The 21,330-nt window shown below is 35.9% G+C and overlaps 1 protein-coding gene across 1 annotated transcript in view; it reads right to left on the reverse strand.

Annotated features, from left to right (window-relative positions):
* Positions 1 to 2,284: 2,284 nt before the first annotated feature.
* Positions 2,285 to 21,330, reverse strand: part of MYBL1 (MYB proto-oncogene like 1) — a 34,146-nt gene continuing 15,100 nt past the window's right edge. Inside the window, exons 6-16 of the mRNA XM_080646408.1 lie at positions 20,623 to 20,797; positions 18,225 to 18,296; positions 17,549 to 17,653; positions 13,534 to 13,767; positions 12,112 to 12,480; positions 9,366 to 9,508; positions 8,393 to 8,507; positions 7,496 to 7,612; positions 7,304 to 7,408; positions 6,696 to 6,875; positions 2,285 to 4,908 (exon numbers count right to left, since the gene is read on the reverse strand). Coding sequence (XP_080502534.1) covers positions 4,780 to 4,908; positions 6,696 to 6,875; positions 7,304 to 7,408; positions 7,496 to 7,612; positions 8,393 to 8,507; positions 9,366 to 9,508; positions 12,112 to 12,480; positions 13,534 to 13,767; positions 17,549 to 17,653; positions 18,225 to 18,296; positions 20,623 to 20,797 — 1,744 coding nt within the window. The 3' untranslated portion in view covers positions 2,285 to 4,779. The remainder of the gene's footprint in view (positions 4,909 to 6,695; positions 6,876 to 7,303; positions 7,409 to 7,495; positions 7,613 to 8,392; positions 8,508 to 9,365; positions 9,509 to 12,111; positions 12,481 to 13,533; positions 13,768 to 17,548; positions 17,654 to 18,224; positions 18,297 to 20,622; positions 20,798 to 21,330) is intronic.

Here is a 21,330-nt window from a genome sequence, read left to right on the forward strand (position 1 = left end):
AAAGTTTTCAAAAAACTCTCTTCCCAACACGTCAGCCATAAATAATTTTTTTTCCTGGTGCATTTCATCTTGGAGTGTGATGTATTTCACATATTCTTGACCATACCCATTTTTTTAAAGCAATAAAGGGGGGAAAGTGTAATGTTCGGATGCAATTTCACTTGGTTCATTTTGCCCTCCAGTACTTACTTAAAAATAATTTTTTGTGCAGAGTGAAGTGCCTCTTTAAAAACTACTATCTGTGTTATATTACAGTTAAAATTCTGATTGGCTGGCAAGCCCATCACTCTATAACTGGATAAATCGAGCAGGAAATAACATGATTATAAAATGAGCTAAAAGATTTTTAACAAAATAGTTTACTGACTATAAAGCAAAACTGGTGTCATGCAGATAACTAATAAACCAAAGCTATTTATAATCTGTTGCATAAAGTAAGTATGGTTAATATTCTTCAAGTCATGACTGATTTTTAAAAATTCTTCAATTTAATACTTACTGCGATTTTCTAAGTACCCTGCTAGACACAGGAGCTATAGATAGCAACCCCTACTTTTCAAACCAGTCTAGTGGGAGTTTTATGGAAGCACTAAGATAATGAGGAAATGATTCATGGATCTGTGCCCTGAAGGTTGAGTAAGATGTTAATAGGCTAGGGCAGGGGTGGGCAAACTTTTTGACTTGAGGGCCACAATGGGTTCTTAAACTGGACCGGAGGGCTGGAACAAAAGCATGTATGGAGTGTTTGTGTGAACTAATATAAATTCAAAGTAAAGGAGCGGAGGGGAGAGCAAGAGAACCGGATAGAACAGCCGGATCCAGCCCGCTGGCCGTAGTTTGCCCAAGGCTGGGCTAGGGAGACAAATGCAGTGATGCAGAGAGAACATTGCACACACAGGCATGGAGACAGGAGCATGTGCATAAATGTTCTTGGAAGACCCAAGTCACCAGTCCAGATTAGGAAGTGAAGAATTATTAGGCATCAGACAACTATGGAAGGTTTCTGAATATGAGAAATGTGACAGATATGCTTTCTATGTGTTTCTTTATGCTTAATACTAGAGGCTCGGTGCATGAAAATTCATGCACTAGAGGGGGGGGTCCCTCAGCCCAGCCTGCCCCCTCTCACAGTCCGGGAGCCCTCAGGGGCGGGAGGTGACCTGGCGATCAGGGGAAGGCGATGCCCCATCACACCTCTGCTGCTGCCACTGCTGGCAGCGCAAGCCTTGGCCAGCCCTGGGCGGCTGGGCAGCCGACATCTGAGGCTTGCCTGCGCCTCAGGCCGGCCCTGGGCAGCTGGGGGACTGAGGGGACTGGGGGACTCTGGAGACAGGTGTGCGGAGCTGAGGAAACTGGGCACCACCATCTTGTGGCTGTGGGTGCCACCATCTTTGAGGGCGAGGCAGTCAATTAACATATTCCCTCCTTATTGGCTGTGGGTGCTACCATCTTTGAGGGCAGGGCAGTCAATTAGCATATTCCCTCCTTATTGGCTGTGGGCGCCACCATCTTTGCAATGGCGTGAGGTGCAATTAGCATATTCCCTCTTTATTAGATAGGATAAGAAGAGATCTGCCTTGTCCTCTCAGCAGTTACATCGCACACTGGTTTCATGTGTCAGTCTCACACTTAATATAAGCAGTCTACTGAGAGGTAAACTCATTTCTGGCGGGTGAATCCATCAAATTTCTGAGCCTAGAAGGCTAAAGGTAAAATCTGGATGAATTCACCCAGGCAATGTAATAATGCATAGACCTGACTAGGGGACCAGTTGGCCTTGCCCAGGTGATGCCCAGGTGACACCCAGATGTCACTGAATGGTTTCTTTACGTGTCTGTAGAATGGAAATCAGAGTGATTAAGTGAAATAATCCAATTAAGCGATTAAGGAATGGAACTAGAACAGTGGTCTTATGCAGGCTGAGAATTTACAACAGATTTCAATGTGAGGGGTGAGGGAAGGACAGGAGACTTCTCATTGGATGATCGAAGGGAAGGCCACACTACTAAGGGGCAGAACAAAGGCAGGGCAGGTCCAAGTTGAGAAAAAGAGGATATGATGCATTTAAGAGGACAGAGAGTCATATGGAACTATTTAAAGACAGTTTCAAGTATGGCTCAGAAAGAGGCTCAAGAATTGTATTAACAGATAAAATCACCCATAAAGGGAGTCCTAAAGGAGAAAAGACAGAATCTAAGGACAGAATCTAAATCTTGGGGTGAGTCCTTAAGGTTCAATGAATAGCATAACACACAAAACCAAAGGGAAATGAGCAATGCCAAATCAACTTGTACACAGATGCTTTATTTCTAATGTTAATAGTCAACACTGTAAGTGAGATTCTCTCGCAATGGAAAGTTTTCCCATACATCAAGAAACTCAATTTAGTCAGGGTAATTGCTGTATTAATATGAAAACCTTACAATGAAATACAGTATTATATATGTGTACCAGTTTCCATGCAAGTATGGCTGCTACATGTATGTCTGGCATTTTTATAACATACTGAAAGAAATTCAAATGAACACAACAGTATAAAGGTGACTTAAGATGCCTGACATGCTTAAGATTTTAAAAGTTCTTGCAAAAAGCAACAAAGCAGTTAACTGAAGGATTCAACCAATACCAACCCAAGTAGTACTATATCCAATAATCCCAGGCTTCTTTGCAATATACTACCTTTGGAAAAATTTAATGCTCAAGAAAAATTATGCTTTAAAAAATATAGCTCTCCTAAGATATTATACTTTGGTGATTGGATACTATGTACATCCAAGGGTTACATAAATTAAAAAATAATACTTAAAAAAAAAGAAAACAAAAAAATGAACCATTATGTGCTATTAGTTCAAGGCAACTAAAATTGAAATGATCCAGTATGATTTTGCTACAATCATTGGTTTTACCAAGTGAAATTTCTGTGAGAATTCACTAATTAGGAAGCAATCAACATACTTAACAAAGATGCTAAGAAGATTCCAATTGGTCCATCTATTTGTTATCAACAAGGCATAATCTTAGTACTAGACATTTTCTTCACTTCTCACTACATCTGATATGCAACAATGAGCTAGTGGATTTAAATAGCTTAAAACCCTATTAGGTCTACTGTTCAAGAGCTAGGCATTAAAATACTTAGTATTTCCATTTCTATTAACATAGAGACATCAGAAAATCTTAAGCTGTTTTTGTCTTAAGGCATAGTATTTTGGTATTTGCAAGAATTTGCCTGGTAATGGTTGATTCCATTAAGTTAACTTGAGAACCTGCCATCATTTGCTTTTTCTCTTTTCAACAGTGCAAGTGGTGGTCTCTCTTTCCTTCTCTCATAGCAGCATACTTCAGGGGTGGAGAGGGAGAGAGTGTGTCAATTATAAATAAAAATTAAAACTACAGTGTACAATTCTATTTACCTGTCAGTCTTTAAGTTGACAGCACACTATTATATGCCTCAAAAATATTACATAAAATCTCTACACAAAAGCAAATAAAGACATTCTTTCAAGAAGAAATAAAATAAGTGCAAACACCTAAAACAGGCAACTGAAGCAACTGTTGTAACCTGTAGAGAAACACAAAACATTTTTTAAAAGGACAAAATATTTTTATAAATAAAATATAATGTTCTCTATTTCTGAAACATAGAGTAAATATAACAAACTTCTAAGTGCAAACTGTTTTTAGGGACCAAAGTACCATATTATTTTTTAAACAAAATGCAAAAATTTCAAACACATATACAAATTACCAGATTAATTTATATGAACCCTCCCCGTATAATTTAAAAAGAAAATATTAAATTATTATTTAGTACATTTTTAGAACTACTTTGTAACCAACATGATTTAAAGGGCATAGTGCAATACTTAGGTAGATGTGACAAACTGTATAGATATTGTATTCTTTGCAGCTATAACTTACTACTGTTTCATACTTAAAAGTCAAAATTGTTCTTATGTTAGCTGTAACAACAGGAAACAACACTGGCTTCTAGACACCCTGTATAGGTATAAATATCTACATTTAAGCTTTAAAAAAGAAAATAAATTATAAAAACACACTTCTTTCCAATTTACAAAGTTTTCCTGCTCCGATATACTGTACAATACATTCAACAAACTCTCAGATCTTCTGAGACTTACGGAGAAAATACTGACTCTTTACAAAATAAAAAACCCCTTTTCCATGCATTTTGTTTTCAGTACTATGCTCAAATAAATACATTTAACACTGTAGTTAATTTTATTGTTTTTGAAAAATACCAAAATTTAGTAGTGCAACATTCTATCCTTCAACTTCCTTTCCATTGTGTTTCTTTGTAAGTGGTAGGCTAAGTAAATCAGCACGTTGGCAAAAGTACTTCATAAAACCATGTGTGCTTCCCGTACATAGACTAATTTCAGAAATTACACATACTCTGTAACAAAACTGCAGCATTAAGAGAGTGACAACATATATCTTCTGAAGAAAATATGTGATAATTTGCTTTTAGAATATCCATAAACAGTCTAATATGATTTTCCCATCTTGCTCTTTAAAAACAATTTTTTTAAATCTCATATCTTAAAAAAAAAATCTCATATCTTAAAAGATAAATTACGAAACTGCCTATCCCTTAAGCGGCTTAGCTTTCTGCCTGTTTAGTATGAAAAAAGATGCAAACCGTTTTAGGGCTGTATTAAAACCTTAAAAGCAATTAATTGACACAAATTTCATTGCAGCCTAATTTAGTATAGGCTATACTAAGGGAGTGGGGCATTTCATCAGCTTTAATAACAATTACAGTATGAGAGCTCTTGAAGTGCTGCTGGTAGCTGTGTAAGTACTCAAATATCTTCTTGCTTGTTCAGTCATGATGAGTTGGTCTTCTGTCTTCCCATAAACCACTGTTTCCCATTCACAGTTTGACTAGAGAGGAAATATTAATAGTAATGTTAAAATTACTAAAACAATTATCCATAATACTTCACAATTACACGATTAAAAGTTAATTATTTTAATTGATTGGATATTTGATAAGTAGTTATAAAAATGTTTGGATAATGGCATTGTGATTCTTTTTAAATAATGTTTTGCTTTAAAAATACATACTGAAATATTTATGGTCATTTCTTTGGCTATCTATATTGTTTACACGCCTGTGGAGGCAGTTTAAAAGCTTTATGTCTTGCAAAGTAAGAAATACAGTCATAGCACAAAGCCAAGTTTGTGTTTGTTTCATGTGTTTTCTGCCCTTATTATAAAGATTATTACCTTATAGGTATGACCTGCTGTGTAATAAATTTTCCTGAAAAGCTTTGTATTAAACACTAGGAAATAAAATTTTCTTAAATGAATTAAGAGAATATGCTGCAAGGCTCTTTGAAGAGCACTGGCTCAAGACAGAGATGAGGTGGCTATACTTGATTGCCAAAGATGTTTTCAAGGAATGCTTAAATGTCAGGGATGCTGGTGCTGCAGTCATTGTGGTATAAAGAAAACTTCCTCCTCAATGAACTCTCAAATTCTCTGGTTTGAATTCTTAGATAACATAGTAAAAAATTTCCAGCCTTCATTTGCAACTACATATAATGGCTGCATAGCAACAGGAAAAAAAAGGACTTTGTTTTACAACTTTTGAGCCAAAAAGTTCACTGGAAACCATTATACCAACAAAATCAAGCTGCAACTGATTCCAACCACTTACCCTTTCAAGTAGCAACTGGGGCTATATTTATGTGTTATAGGAAAAGAGGTGCCAGAAGTGAATTTAGATATCTTTAGTTTAAAAATGAAATAGTACACACTCCTATGTTCATTGCAGCATTATTTACAATGACAAAGATTTGGAAGCAGCCCAAGCGTCCATCAATAGATGAATGGATAAAAAAGCTGTGGTACATTTACACAATGGAATACAGTAGTACAGCTGTAAAGAAGGATATCTTACCTTTTGCAACTGCATGGATGGACCTGAAGAGTATTATGCTAAGTGAAATAAGCCAGTCAGAGAAGGACAAGTACCATATGATTTCACTCATATGTGAAATATAATGAACAAAATAAACTAGCAAACAAAATAGAAACAGACTTATAGAAACAGAGATCAGGCAGGAGGGGGGTTGCAGGGCTGGGTGAAAAAGGTGAAGGGATTAAGTTTAAAAAAAAAACAAAACATACACACACACACCTCATAGACACCAACAACATTATGGTGATCACCAAAGGGAAAGGGGGTGGAGAGAAGTAGAAGAGGGTAAAAGGGGTATAAATGGTGATGAAAGGAGACTTGACTTGGGGTGGTAAACACACAATACAATATAATACAGAAGATGCAGTATAGAATTGTACACCTGAAACCTATATAATTTTATTAATCAATGTGGAAGGAAAATAGGGAGGAAGGGAGGGAGCGAAGAAGGGAGGGAAGGAGAGAGGGAGGAAGGAAATGAAATGAAGGAAAAAATGAAATAGTGATTAGGAAATTACCAGACAAGTCTCTCGCTACAATTCCAATTGTTTATATGTGGCCTGATAAAGGAGTCCCTTAAAAGCCCAAGTCTAGTTTGAGTGACAAAATAATAATGAATGTTTAGTTACTGTTATAGTCAATGTCTAATTTAAAAAGAAAAAGCATAATTTGTGATCAGTAAGTCCAAAGTGATAACTGAATAAACAACAACAAAAATCATTAAAAGAAATTTATAAATTCATACCTGAAGATTCTTTTCCAATGTGATAACTTTGGAAGTGTTAGGGTTTGGTTTCTTTTTATTAAGTGTATATGTTTTGTTGGTTGAATTTATATCTTGTTTTTCAGGAGTCAAGTTGCACCTATTGTCATGTATTTCCAATAATGGTATCATTAATAAAGATGTTGTAAATATATTTTCTGACTAAGAAAGAAAAAGAAGAAAGAGGAAAATAAAATAACTAATTCAAAAACAGTGACAAATAGAGGGACTACTGAGTAAGGGCAGTGGAAGCCTTGCTAATTTTCCTCTAAGGAAGTTTTTGGCTCCGACGAAATTTCTAGTAATGTAGTAGAATTAAATATTTCAGAAATGAACCAAAGATAAATACTGAAATTTAAAGTTTTAAGAATTACCATTTTTTGATATTATACACAAAAGAGACCCAACTCCTCTCAAAACAAAAACATATAAAAAGGAAATAAAAAGAAATATTCTCTACAATTACATGCTTCTTTCTGAATTAAGCAGAATAACACTAAAGGACGCTCCAATGAATAGAACACAATGAGTAAGAAACAAGAAGCACCAGGACTTACAGCAACCATTATTTTTAAAAAAGCTTTACAAACCTGTGTGTCTGGAATGTCTTCAGTCAATAGTTGAGGACCTGGTTCTTCTTTTTCCCAATTATCCAAAACTAGTGATTTTCTGACTTTCTTCCCAGAAGCAGTATGCTAGAATGAATAATTTACAATAAAAACATATGGCAAAGTCACTTGGCCATGATAAGGCTTTTATTAACAATGACACCAAAAGATTACCTCTTGTTTGCAGCTTTTGTAAACAGGTTCATCTTCCTCTTTGAGGAATATGTCCGTTCCAGTTTCTTCTTTTAAAACTTCCCGAATATCTTCTTCCAGAAAGGCAAGTGGCTGTGACTAAATTGTTTTTTAAAGGGTTTTTAAAAAGTCTTTTATACCAATTCCTTTTTCTCCCATATAAAAACCCAGCTTTTATACCTTTTCATTAGTGGCTTAATTTTCTCACAGTCCCTTTTGATACATAAGTTGAATAAATTAATCAACTAACCAGTTTTAAGGCAAAAACAATATTGTACCTTGCAAGCATTGAATGAAGTGTGGCACTTTTTCACATATATATGAACTATTGTTGCCTGCACTATTATTAAAATTATTTTATTAGAAGCAACTAATTAAGCACATTTTACTTAAAATTTAGCTCCACCAGATTTACTTCTATTATCTCTTTTATCTTCACAATAACCCTCTGGAATGCGTTTTACCAACTCCATTGAACAGAAGAGGAAACTGAGCCTTAAAGAGATATCCTGATCAATCAATTTTAAAAATATTACTAGGAAAGTGCTTGTGTATATTAAAATATTAAAATAATTTTATTCTACAGATAACTACTGAAATTACGAAAAGCTTGGTTTCAGGTTAAGAAAAGAACTCTGCTGACACTTGGTTTGCTCTCTCTAGATGATACAGCATGAAGTAAAAATTCACAATAGCCACGCAAAGGCTTATTTACAAGTCAGAAAAGAAAGATTAACACAAATTCAAACTTATAAATCAAGAGATAAAATTTTTATCAGCTTCAGTGAACAGCATTTTTTAAAATGTTAAAAACCAAGGATAAAAATAAAACTTTGTTTTTATTAAAATTAGGAAAATTCTTAAAAAGAGTATACATACCACAATTTTTAGCGGTCCATATTTTTTCTCCTGAGCAGCTAGCGCATTTTTAAAAGGAGTAGGAGTTCTTGGTGTGGTACCCAATATAGATCTTCTAATTGTAGGTGTTCTAAACCTATCCAATCATTTAGATATTTGTATTACAATCAAAATTTGTCTTCAAAGGAATTAAGGAAGGCAAAGTCATGATAAAAAGCACACACTAAATTTATCTTGCATATACACATGCTTTATTTAAACACTAGAGGCCCAGTGCACGAAATTCATGCACGGGGGCGGGGGGAGGAGGGTCCCTCAGCCCAGCCTGCACCCTCTCGCAATCCAGACCACTGGCTCCTAAGCGCTCACCTGCCTGCCTCATCACCCCTAACCACTCGCCTGCCTGCCTGATGACCCCTAACCACCTCTGCCTATCTACCTGATTGCCCCTAATCACTCTGCTTGCCTGCCTGCCTGTCTGATCACCCCTAACTGCTCACCTGCCTGTCTGATCACCCCTAACCACTCTGCCTGCCTGCCTGATCACTCGTAACCACTCGCCTACCTGCCTGATTGCCCCTAACTGCCTCTGCCTCTGCCTCAGCTGCCGCGGCTTCATCCAGAAGGACATCTGGCTGAAGAGTCTAATTAGCATATTATGCTTTTATTATTATAGATTACAGGACATTTGTAGAGTGTGCCTGCTTAAACAAATTCTTACTCCAATCAATTATCTTAAAATAGAAAAGAGAACTAATGTAGGAAAAAAACAAAACAGTAAAAATGTTGTTTTGCTTGAATTCAAAGTTTTACACTGCATTTAGCTGGTTTTCAGTCTCCTAAAAATAAAATGTAAGGTGATAATTTTTTTTTTCAGTTCTAAGTCCCATATGGATAGGGATTATGATATGTGCATAAATGGATAAAAAGTTAATCTATTCTTAAAATCTAATCTTCTAATTTTCTCTAACATAATTATTTAATATCTACTTACCCTACATTTTCCTTTTGATCTTTGGGGGTTGTTTCCTTATGAAGAGGAGTTGTAATAAGAACTTTCTGCCCACAAATAGGGGTTGATGTAAATGAGGGATTCTCTATATTAACTTGTTCATTTCCAGAGCATGTGTTGAAAAACTAAAAAAAAGAAGAGAGTTTATAGACAATTTCTAGAACATAATTCTATTAAACTGTTAAAATTTTCAAACTGTTTCCCAATTTTTCTTAGAAAAGGATTGCCAATAATACTACATTTACATTCCACTCCAGGAAAATTAAGCTCCAGGAGGGCAGGAATTTTTGTTTTGTTCATCACTGCCTTCCCAGAAATTAGAGCAGTGTTTAGCACATAATAGGCATTCAAGAAATAGTTGTTTAACAAATATTCAAAAGTTAAGAAACAGTACAAAACCTTTAAAACAAGATGTTATCAAATAGGAATCCAGAAACCTTAAACAGCTGCTGTGTTAAATGTAACAGTTTTGCACAACAGTGTAACTGAAAAAAGTTTTATTCGTTTATTAATAAGTGATCTTAAGTGTCCTTTTCTATGAGAATACTTTGAATTTAGAATAATGCTTTGCTGATGAGAAATACAGCTGTCTGGCAAATTTACTATTTACAACACAGCTCAGAACCTCCAAACATCCAAAACTGGTATCACACAGTCTATTTTCCAAATGACACACTTTACTCACTGGGTCTTAACTTACATACAACTGTGAAGTACTAATTTATTTTTGTAGCTAATAGATTAGAAATAGAGGTAGAAAGAAGTGGAAATTGCCATACGGGATGAATTTTAGCTCTATCACTTTCGGATCCTAATATTTGCAAAATACTTAACCCTAAGATTAGCAGTCAAACCCTCTTAAAACCCTGCAGCGATGCCCATCCTGTCTAATAAAGAGGGAATATGCTAACTGACCATCACGCCCTCACAAAGATGGTGGCCCCCACAGCCACAAGATGGTGGTGCCCAGTCCCCTCAGCCCCGAAAGGCGGCAGGCGCGCGGCACAGCCCGGCCCGCCACCAGGTGGGTCTGGCTGCTCCGCGCCCCTGCCTCCAAAGTCCCCCAGTGCCCTCAGCCCCCCAGGGCCGGCCCGAGGCGCAGGCAAGCCTCAGATGTCAGCTGCCCAGCCAATGCCCGAGGCACAGGCAAGCCTCAGATGTCAGCTGCTCAGCTGCCCAGGGCCGCCCAAGGCTTGCACTGCCAGCAGTGGCAGCAGCAGAGGTGTGATGGGGGCATCACCTTCCCCTGATCACCGAGTCGCCTCCTTCCCCTGAGGGTTCCCAGACTGTGAGAGGGGGCAGGCTGAGCTGAGGGACCCTCCACCTCCAGTACATGAATTTTCATGCACCGGGCCTCTAGTTAATTATAGGATAAAATTCAAGCTCTTTGCCGTTGAATATAAGGTCTTTATATTCATGTCTCACCTTCTCAGCCACTTTCCACCTTAGAATTTACACTCCACCAAAAAATTACTAGTGTGCCCAAGCCTGTTTTACCTTCCTCTAGGAGCTTTGTAATTTTGAGAGCTGGGCTGGGGTGGGGTCACACTATTCACATTGCAATCTATGTAAATGACACCCCCTGAAGGAGGAGAAGGCACAATTTTCAGGAAACATGTTGATTGTGTCCTGCCAGACTCCCCTCATCTTCCCAACATCAAAACACCTCCAATAATATCTCAGCACCCTCCAGGTTTATTTGAGCATTAAATTTCCTTCTTCTCCCATAAAACGGTTTAATCTCTGTCAGGACACCAAACACCAGCTCTATCTCTTACTAACTAACCTAAACAACTTGCTTAACTTCCGAATTTCATTCCACCGACCTCCTAAGGTTTTTTGAAAGGGGATTAACTGAAATGCTATAATAAAAGTATTTAGGCCCTAGCCGATTTGGCTCAGTGGATAGAGCTTCGGCCTGCAGACCAAAGGGTCCCGGGCTCAATTCCAGTCAAGGGCATGTACCTTGGTTGCAGGCTCCTCCCAGGACCTGGTCAGGGCTTGTGCAGGAGGCAACCAATCGATGTGTTTCTCTCACATCAATGTTTCTTTCTCTGTCTTTCCCTCTCTCTTCTAAAAATCTCTTCGCCCTAAAAATCAATGGAAAAAAATATCCTCGGGTGAGGACTGAAAAAAAAGAAATTAAAATATATGTTTTTTAAAAAGTGTTTTAGCACATAGCCTAAAACATAGTATTTATTAAGAAAAAGAGATACAGTTTGCTCTGATATAAGTATCTGCTGCAGGGGCACATAAAAACTACAGGAAAAAGCAGGTAGTTACTGACATCCTTAGAAAATCTTCTGACACAAAATTCTTACAGTGAGCAGTTGTCTATGGCTAAATATACCTGATATCTGTTGAGTAGCTACTCAGAATACTTGATATCAGTATCAAGTATTGATATCAGTCTCAGCTCTGCCATTAGGTAATATAGACAAGTCATTTTACCTTTCTGGGTCTATTTCCTGATGAGGCCTATTAAAGATGTGGAACTACATCTAAAACATCGCTTTTAGCTCTAAAAATTGTTAGACACTTTAATGCCACTACTATACTTTGTGAGATACCTTCTAATTTATCAGAGCTTAGCATGCTCATGCATACATTTAAGTACATTACCCATTTTTTATATGATATCAAAGCAATGAACCACTAGCAAGGATATTAAAGATGTAACTTAATCTAGCTCATCAACATTTGAAAAGATAAACAGAAACATTACTACCTGTGAAGGAGAAAATGGTAGTGTTTTCACCGGTGTGTGTTTTAATGCTGTATTACTGCCATCGTTGAACGTGCCATCACTAAGTTCACTGCCTGGGGACTGACCCACTCGCATTCTTCTCTTCTTTCTGAGAATGGTTGGTGGAGTACTAAACTTGGCCACATTTGGGGATGTTAAAGGAACCGCCTCACTTTCTGCACCACTGCAACTGTTTTTTTTCCCTTCAAGTACAAGGCTGACATTAAACTGACATTCCATGGCGCCTTCGTTGTGCTGAATGCGCATCAGTTTAACTGGAGTGGACTTGACAGGAGAAGCGGTGGCACCAGTAAGATCAAAGCTGGTGACATCACTCCACGCTACAGGATCCTGCAATAAATCAAATTCTTTGAGTTAATGTTGCAACCTAGTGAAATCTGATCTTGAACTTGGGATAATTTCCACAGTTAATTAGCTACTCATTTTTCTCAATAGAAATAGGCTTTCCTTTCCTTGTTCATCTTTTTTTAAGCAAAAGCATTTGAGAGGAACAGATTATGGTTTTACTATGACTCTAATTTGGAATATCCCAAAATAATATTCCATCTAATTCAGTAGCTGGGCAATTTAAAATGTCTAAGTATTTTAAATAAAAGGAACAAGTTACTGTACCTTATCAGAGAACAATTCATCATAAAATTTCACACTCTATTCCACATCAGAAAAATACTATCAATTTCTACATAATCATTTGGGGTTGTGTAGGGAACATCTTCAAAATGGTCATACACTTTGATCTAAAAATGCAATTTAACCTAAGACATAATCATAATTTTGCACAAAGCTTTACATAATATTGAAAAACTGAACACCACCTAAATGTTCAATAATAGTATATTGGGTAAATAGATTTTGTTACATTCATATGATAGAATACTATGAAACCATTAAAATTCAAATAAAAAAAATAGTTAAGAAAACAGGGACATGGCTCATGATATAAAGTGGGGGAGTATATAGAAGCATAATATATAAGTGCATCTTTGACTTTAAAAATATATGAATATCTATGTTTTATATGTATAAAACACAGCCTGAAAGGAAATACCTTAAATTATTAACTCTTGGCTTATGGAAAATTTTAATTTTCTTCCTTATAGTTTTCTCTGGTTCCCAACTATCTCTAATATATTTGTACAACTTGTATAACAAAGAATAAATTGTTAAATTTTAAATTTTAAAAAATTCTATACAAGGTACATAGTTGAGAAAGATTTACATATTTTTTCCACAAGTCACTGCAAAATATCAGAGCGAAATTAAGCATGTCAGACAAAGTAATGCTTAACATAAAACTGGTCAGTGTCCATTCAACTGAGTTTCTAAACATTAAACTACGTAACTGAAATTGAGCTTTTGATAATCTCACAATTTCAGACTTACAGATTCAATAAGTTCTAGAGTCTCTGCAAATTCTGGGATGGTCTGTAGAGAGGACAGCACAGCATTTGCCTCCACAGCCAGGAACTTTGTGGGTGAATTCTGCTGAGCAGCCATAGTCTGATTTTCATCCATACTGTAAATCTCACCAGTGTGCTCCTCGAGGCTGTTTAGAGTATTGGATGTGCTGTCATCCATGAGGAAACTACCAGACCAGCTAGAAAAGCTTCCAGGCTGCTAAAAGCACACACAAAAATGTGAATATTACTTGTCATTTTCAACCTAAGCATAAATTTGTATTTTAAATAAGTTATTTTCTAGAATAACATACTTTACAACATTTCAGCTGTAAATATAGTAGCAAATATACTGTCTTTCCTCAAAATTGATTAAAAAAATTTCATTAAACTTCATATCTTAATTTTATTTATTTTTTCTAAATGTGTTTTTAAATTTACAAAATCATAGTAAGATAAAACAAGCATGTTCATGCCGAAACCGGTTTGGCTCAGTGGATAGAGCATCAGCCTGCGGACTAAAGGGGTCCCAGGTTCAATTCCGGTCAAGGGCATGTACCTTGGTTGCGGGCACATCCCCAGTGGGAGGTGTGCAGGAGGCAGCTGATCAATGTTTCTCTCTCATCGATGTTTCTAGCTCTCTATCCCTCTCCCTTCCTCTCTGTAAAATATCAATAAAATATATTAAAAAAAAACAAGCATGTCCAAACTCCTAGAATCTGGCCTCTACCTTTCAAACGTCATCTCCCAACACTTCCCCCTCCCAGGGAATACCCAACTATAGTACTTGTGATTCCCTGATCAGTTAGGCCAGTGGTCGGCAAACTCATTTGTCAACAGAGACAAATATCAATAGTACAACCATTGAAATTTCTTTTGAGAGCCAAATTTTTTAAACTTAAACTTCTTCTAATGCCACTTCTTCAAAATAGACTCGCACAGGCCATGGTATTTTGTGGAAGAGCCATACTCAAGGGGCCAAAGAGCTGCATGTGGCTCACGAGCCGCGGTTTGCTGACCACTGAGTTAGTCTTTTACCCCAGAGTGCCTTTGCTCAAACTGCTGCTCCCTAGAATGTTGTCCAACCTACTGACCAGGGAAAACTTATATTCCTCATTTAAGATAAAACATTGGAAAGTACTCCACCTGACTACTCTTTCACTACTGTTCCATCTACACTAATAAAAGAGAAGGATGCAAACTGACCATACCTTCGCGACGCCCACCAGCCAATCAGGAGTGTGTATGCAAATTAACCCAACAAAGATGGCGGGTTAATTTGCATACGCAGGCTCCCAGGCAGAATGCTTGCATCGTCGCAATGGCAACGACACAGGCGTTCCGCACCGCCCCAGCAGGTCCAGGCCTCTGGGCAGCGTGGGAAGGCAGAAAGGCAGCTCTGGGCGCAGCGAAGGCAGAAAGGCAGCTCCGGCCAGTGTGAAGGCGGTGCTGGCAGCCAGGGGAAGGAAGGCCCATTCTTGCACGAATCTTCGTGCATCGGGCCTCTAGTTTATAATAATGACCTAGTTCACTTACTTTGCTAATATACTGCCTATCTTTTAAGACTGAGCTCAAATATAATTTCTTCCAGGAACCCTGGCTACCTGATTCTCAATTAGACACCTCTCATTTGTGCTCCCGTAAAGCTTTGTGACCTATTTTTCACACAATATACTGTTTCCTGCCTCTGTTCCCACTGAAGAGTAAATCCTTTGAGGTCAGGGACAGTGTCCTTTTCTTTCTCTCTTCAGTGATGTACACCAGACAATTTACTTATCTTCTGAGCCTAGTTTCCTAGTGTCTCATAAAACAACAACAACAAGAAAAGAGACTTTGGCCGAAACCGGTTTGGCTCAGTGGATAGAGCATCGGCCTGCGGACTCGAGGGTCCCGGGTTCGATTCCGGTCAAGGGCATGTACCTTGGTTGCGGGCACATCCCCAGTGGGAGGTGTGCAGGAGGCAGCTGATCGATGTTTCTCTCTCATCGATGTTTCTAGCTCTCTATCCCTCTCCCTTCCTCTCTGTAAAAAATCAATAAAATATATTTTAAAAAAAAATTTTTTTTTTAAAAAAAAAAGAAAAGAGACTTTGAAAAGTCATGATTAAGAAACAATATGTAGTCCTGACCGGTTTGGCTCAGTGGATAGAATGTCGGCCTGCGGACTCAAGGGTCCCAGGTTCGATTCCAGTCAAGGGCATGTACCTTGGTTGCGGGAACATCTCCAATAGGGGGTGTGCAGGAGGCAGCTGATTGATGTTTCTCTCTCATTGATGTTTCTAACTCTCTCTCCCTCTCCCTTCCTCTCTAAAAAATCAATAAAATATATTTTTTAAAAAAAGAAACAATATGTAGCCCTAGCTGGTTTGGCTCAGTGGATAGAGCATCAGCCTGCAGATTAAAGGGTCCCGGGTTCAATTTGGGTCAAGGGCACGTGCCCAGGTTGTAAGCTCGGTCCCCAGTGGGGGGGGGAGGGGGGGAGAGGGAGGCATGCAGGAGGCAGTGAATCAATGATTCTCTCTCATCATTGATGTTTCTATCTCTCTCCCTTCCTCTCGGAAATCAATAAAATAAAAAGAAACAATATGTAATTTGAAAGCTGTTAAGAGAGTAGAACCTAAGAGTTCTTATCATAAGGAAAAAACATTTTTTGTGCCTACATTAGATGATAGATGTTAACACTAAACTTAAGTGGTAATCATTTCACAACATATATAAGTCAAATCGTTATGTTGTACACCTTAAACTTAAACAGTGCTATATGTTCATTATACTGGGGGTAGGAGGAGGAAAAGAAACACTATGTAAAGTGTATTGCACTGTCCAATAAAACTTTCTTAGGTGATAAAAACGTTCTACATCTGAAGCTGCTCAGTATGAAAGCCATTAACCATATAGGCAACCAAAATGTGGCTAGTGCAACTAAGGAGCTGAATTCTTAAATTTATTTAAAATTAATTTAGAGAGCACATTGCTCCAGTCCATAGGAAGCACTCAACCAATGTTACCTATTACTATTAAAAATAAAAATTGCTAGAATGTGCTAGAATCACAATAACAAAATGTTAAGCTTCAAGTTAAATAAGGTAAAAAACGAGTTTTCAACACTGTTGCTAAACAAGTTCCATTTGTTTTAAAGTTTCCTAAAAAACACAAGAAATTAAAGTAATTTTATTTCATTAGCATAGAGTTTACAGTCACTTTCTGCAGAGAACTTTGAAACCATATGCATTTCAATTGAGTTTGTAGGTGGGAAAAAGATTCAAAAAGGGAGAATGAAAAAACCATAAGGCTACAAACATACACACCTGACTCTGAACCCCTAACAATAAACTACCTACTTCACAGAGTTAATATAAGGATTACCAAAAATTCATGCAACACATCTATAATGGCTCCTCAGTAAAATGGTAGTCATGGTACCCTGGTAACCAAAACCCAACATCCATATAAAAATTTTTTTAGAGAGTATAAAGTCTAAATGTTCCTTTTTTCTGTATTTTAATGTTATTACTTTTTCCAATTTACTGAATTCAATTGGAAATATAGTAAATAGGAAAAAAATTCAAAAAGAGAATAAAAGTAATTTTGGAGTGCATAAATCTCTACATATCTATATAATTATTTTTCAAGCTTTATTTGTCTTTCTACTAAAGTCATAATTACATGGAATGTCTAAAATAAAACCAAAGCCTAATCTAAACTACACATTATTTTCACATATATATATCAAAAATCATACCTTAAGTCTGCTTGACATTTATGACTCAAGAAGCACCTTAATAGTGAACATTGTAAAATACGCTCCAAGAGATGCATATCAAAATCAAGCAATCTCAAAGGAACAAATTAGAAAGACTATTCTTAGTCTATATTAACATCTGAAGTCATACTGAATATGCGTTCCACTTTGTGACATATGAAGGTCAATGCTGATGAGAACTATAAAAGCATATAAAAGATTCTAACAATAAAATCTAAATACTTAACCTAATTTCTTACCGATGGAACTCGCTTTCTTCTAACTTCATTCTCAGCTGACATAAGAAGCAACTCAAGTTCCTTTATTTTTTTTTCCTTATCAGGATCTTCATCAATAAAGGGTTGCTAAAATAAGTTAAATAAAAGAGAAAATAGACTACTTACATAATTTATTATTAGTGTTTTATTTTTATTTTCTTCTACACAACACAAAATCTATTTTCTCTAAAGCTGAATACTACTAAATCCCAAATACCCAGTATCATAGTTCCTCTGGTATCTAAAGAGGTTGATGGTAAATATTTACAATTTAACAGAAAAGATTTGGAAAATTTAAATGCATAAAACATGTATACTGCATCATCTATATCAATTTAGAAATGTATGTTTTAAATTTATTGACTCGTAGTACATATTTTTAACCAGTTTAGCAAAAATATGTCCATTCGCAACCTGAATGCATTAAGTTGGAAAATAAAAGAATCATCTTACTGGTGTTGACAGTCACTTTACATTTGTACAATTTATGTTTCTCAAACCCTTTTAACAAACTTTCTCCTTTAATGTTACAATACTCAAAGCAAATAGGACAGATAGTATTGTTTTTGTCCTAGTTTTATGGAGGAGGAAACAAGCACTATTAGACTTTCAATAATATGTTTGCATTTCCTTTGTTTTATTATAAATAAAAAGTTACCTGAATAAAGGCAGAAGTCTGAACATGTTCTATACAATTGCCTTCAGGTGACACATACTGATAGCCCGGGATCTAAGAAGTAATTAAATCATTAATATTGTATATTACACTTTAAAATCTGAGACAAAGCACAAAAACTCTTGACAAAATAGCTACATTAAAAACTCAGAAAGTATTTCTGTTTAACTTTGAATGTTCATACCAACAATAGTTTCTTATCTAGTAACTACCACTTTGTTCTTAAGGGTTTACTGATGGAAAGTATTAACACTTAGGAAAGATCTATTTCTAGATTAGTGGTCGGCAAACTCATTAGTCCACAGAGCCAAATATCAACAGTACAACGATTGAAATTTCTTTTGAGAGCCAAATTTTTTAAACTTAAACTTCTAACGCCACTTCTTCAAAATAGACTCGCCCAGGCCGTGGTATTTTGTGGAAGAGCCACACTCAAGGGGCTAAAGAGCCGCATGTGGCTCGCAAGCCGCAGTTTGCCGACCATGGTTGTAGATGAAATGTGAGAATTACTTGGCCTAGATTTATCAGTCAATCACTCTATTGACTACAATATTCACCAAATACTTTTTAAGTCTGTTATTAGGATTCCTCTATTTCCTGGAGAAGACAAAGTAATTGTGTTCTATCTTTCAGAGGAAGGGGTTAATCCTTATGAAGCACTCACAGAGATGGAAACTAAAGCAAATTTTTCCACTTTCATATTTCCTACTCCTACTTCCACCCCGTGGCAACCTCTAGGTAGAAAGATATGAAAACAGAGGCTTCTTTTATTGCTTGTCTTAGAAAAAAAATCAAAATCACTCATGTACTTTTGAATAGTCTGATAATAGATTAAAAATTATTCTGCTTCTTTTCTAAAGCATCTGTAATCAGAATTTTAAAGTTGCATACAAATTTCATGTGCAGTGGTGGAAGGAAATATGCGAAGGTATTTTTTAAACCTTAAAATCTAATAAATCTATGATACTGTGTATTTCCCATGATGGCCTATCTAAATCACCATCTAATGCAGAATCATTATACATAACTTTTAACATTAAACTTAATTTTCACAATACTTGATTAGCATTAGTTATCACTCAACTTGCTAACTCCAATGGATTAGAAAGGTATCTTTCTCTAATTTTTCATTAAAATCTGACAGTATTTCAAATCAGTGCATTTTTAAAGTAAAAATTAGAATTAATTTTTAGTAGTTTAAATGAACTACGTATACATCTTTCAATAATTATTAAAAGGGAAACAATTCTTAAAGTACAAGAAATATCCTTATCTTTCCAATATATTTTTATTGAGATTGTTAAGCATTCCCTTGACCCCAAATAATTTTTAAAATGAGTCAAAAGAATAAGTTTCTGTGAGTTAAAAAAAATAAATTTAAATAACCTTTCTAAGATAGAAATAGAACATTTCAGTTTATACTGCTGAAATCTAGGACTCTAAAGAAAAGTGTAAAAATCTTAAGGTACTGGGTATTAGCAGATAACTGTCTTCACGTGTCTATTTGTAAATTAAGATGTCATTACTTTCTTTTAAAATTATGTCTTTAAAAATATCGATTTAATGGAATAAAATCAATTCTGAGGCATACTAAGCATACATTTTTAACACAAATTTTGTCTTTTGGAAGACAATTAGTCAACTTCACTTTTACATTGTAAAAAGATCCAAGAATTGCTCTACATGAAAAATGGCATGACACATAGCTAGATAGGGAAATGTAAAACAAACCTCATGAAAACTCCTACTAAACAAAATTCTTACAGGTAGGAAAATGCACTCTAAGGAAAATAGAGCTTGCCCCATTATGAACTTGGGTAATCTCTCCTCTAGTGAACCTTTTAAAATGAAGACAAGTTACTCAACTGGTTGGTTAGTTGGGGGGTAAGCAAAGTTAAATGCCATCAAAGAAAAAATTATTTACTACACCCTCCAAAATGATGGCTTGAATGATACTTTACTATTTTCTCTTTTAAATCATTTTATATGCACTTACATCTTAGAGATAAGGAATACTACAATTAAAATTTTTTAGAAACTACAATAGATGTTAAAGCACAACCATTAGCTTTGAATCATAAAGATTCAAAGAATGATAATATTAGGAAATGTATATACTAAATTATTAAACTAGATAATGTAAACACTACATATAAAAGGAAATATTTTAATGACTTTGTCCCCAAAGTATTTATCAATCAGAAATGTAGAGATAAGCCTTCACTAATTGTTTAACAAGTTATGGAATATTTTTTCAGCTTGGAAATTCAAATGTCTTTTCTCCTTTATATGTTGTATTTGTCCTATTAAGAAAACAAATACCTTCCCATATAGCAACTAAAATTTTTTTTTAAATAATAAAAGTATTAAAAATATGTGCCTGAACAGGTATGTAAAATTGATTCTGGGTTTGCAAATGGTCCATTGTCGCACAAGGTTTGTGTTGAAGTTTAGATGAAGATCGTTCTAATTTTATTCCATCTTGTAAGTAGCCCTCCTGTTCCACTTTTCTTCGCATAGTAGAATTCCAATGGTTTTTAATAGAATTATCAGTCCTATAAAATGAAAGTGTATAATTTTAAAAGAAAAAGAGGATTCCACAAATTTTAATACTGTATAAAATGTACAAAGTGCATTTTACAACATTTATGTAAAATTAGTTACTTTTTTAATTAAAAGATAAACTGTATGTCTATATGTCAGGCACATTCTAAGCACTGGAGATATATCAGCAAATAAGGCAAAGAAAGTCCCTCTTTCATGGAATTTACATTCTCATTGGAAATGCGGCACAAGGGAAGTAGGAAAGAACAGAAAAACAAAAATTAAATATGCAATGTAGATCATTAAAGAAAAATGACAATCAATGTGTCTCATCCATGTTTCTCTTTCTCTGTCTCTCCCCCTCTCTTCCACTCTCTCTAAAAATCAATGGAAAAATATCCTTGGGTGAAGATTAACAAAAGGAAAAATAAGTAACAATGGTAATTTTGATTAGGTGGTCCAGGAGGGCCTCTGAGAGGTGACAGTGAAGCTAAGATCTGAATGACAAGAATGAACCAGCCATACAAGAATAGAAAAAAAGAGC

This window comes from Plecotus auritus (assembly GCF_963455305.1).
Source record: "Plecotus auritus genome assembly, chromosome: 11".
Taxonomy (NCBI): Eukaryota; Metazoa; Chordata; class Mammalia; order Chiroptera; family Vespertilionidae; genus Plecotus; species Plecotus auritus.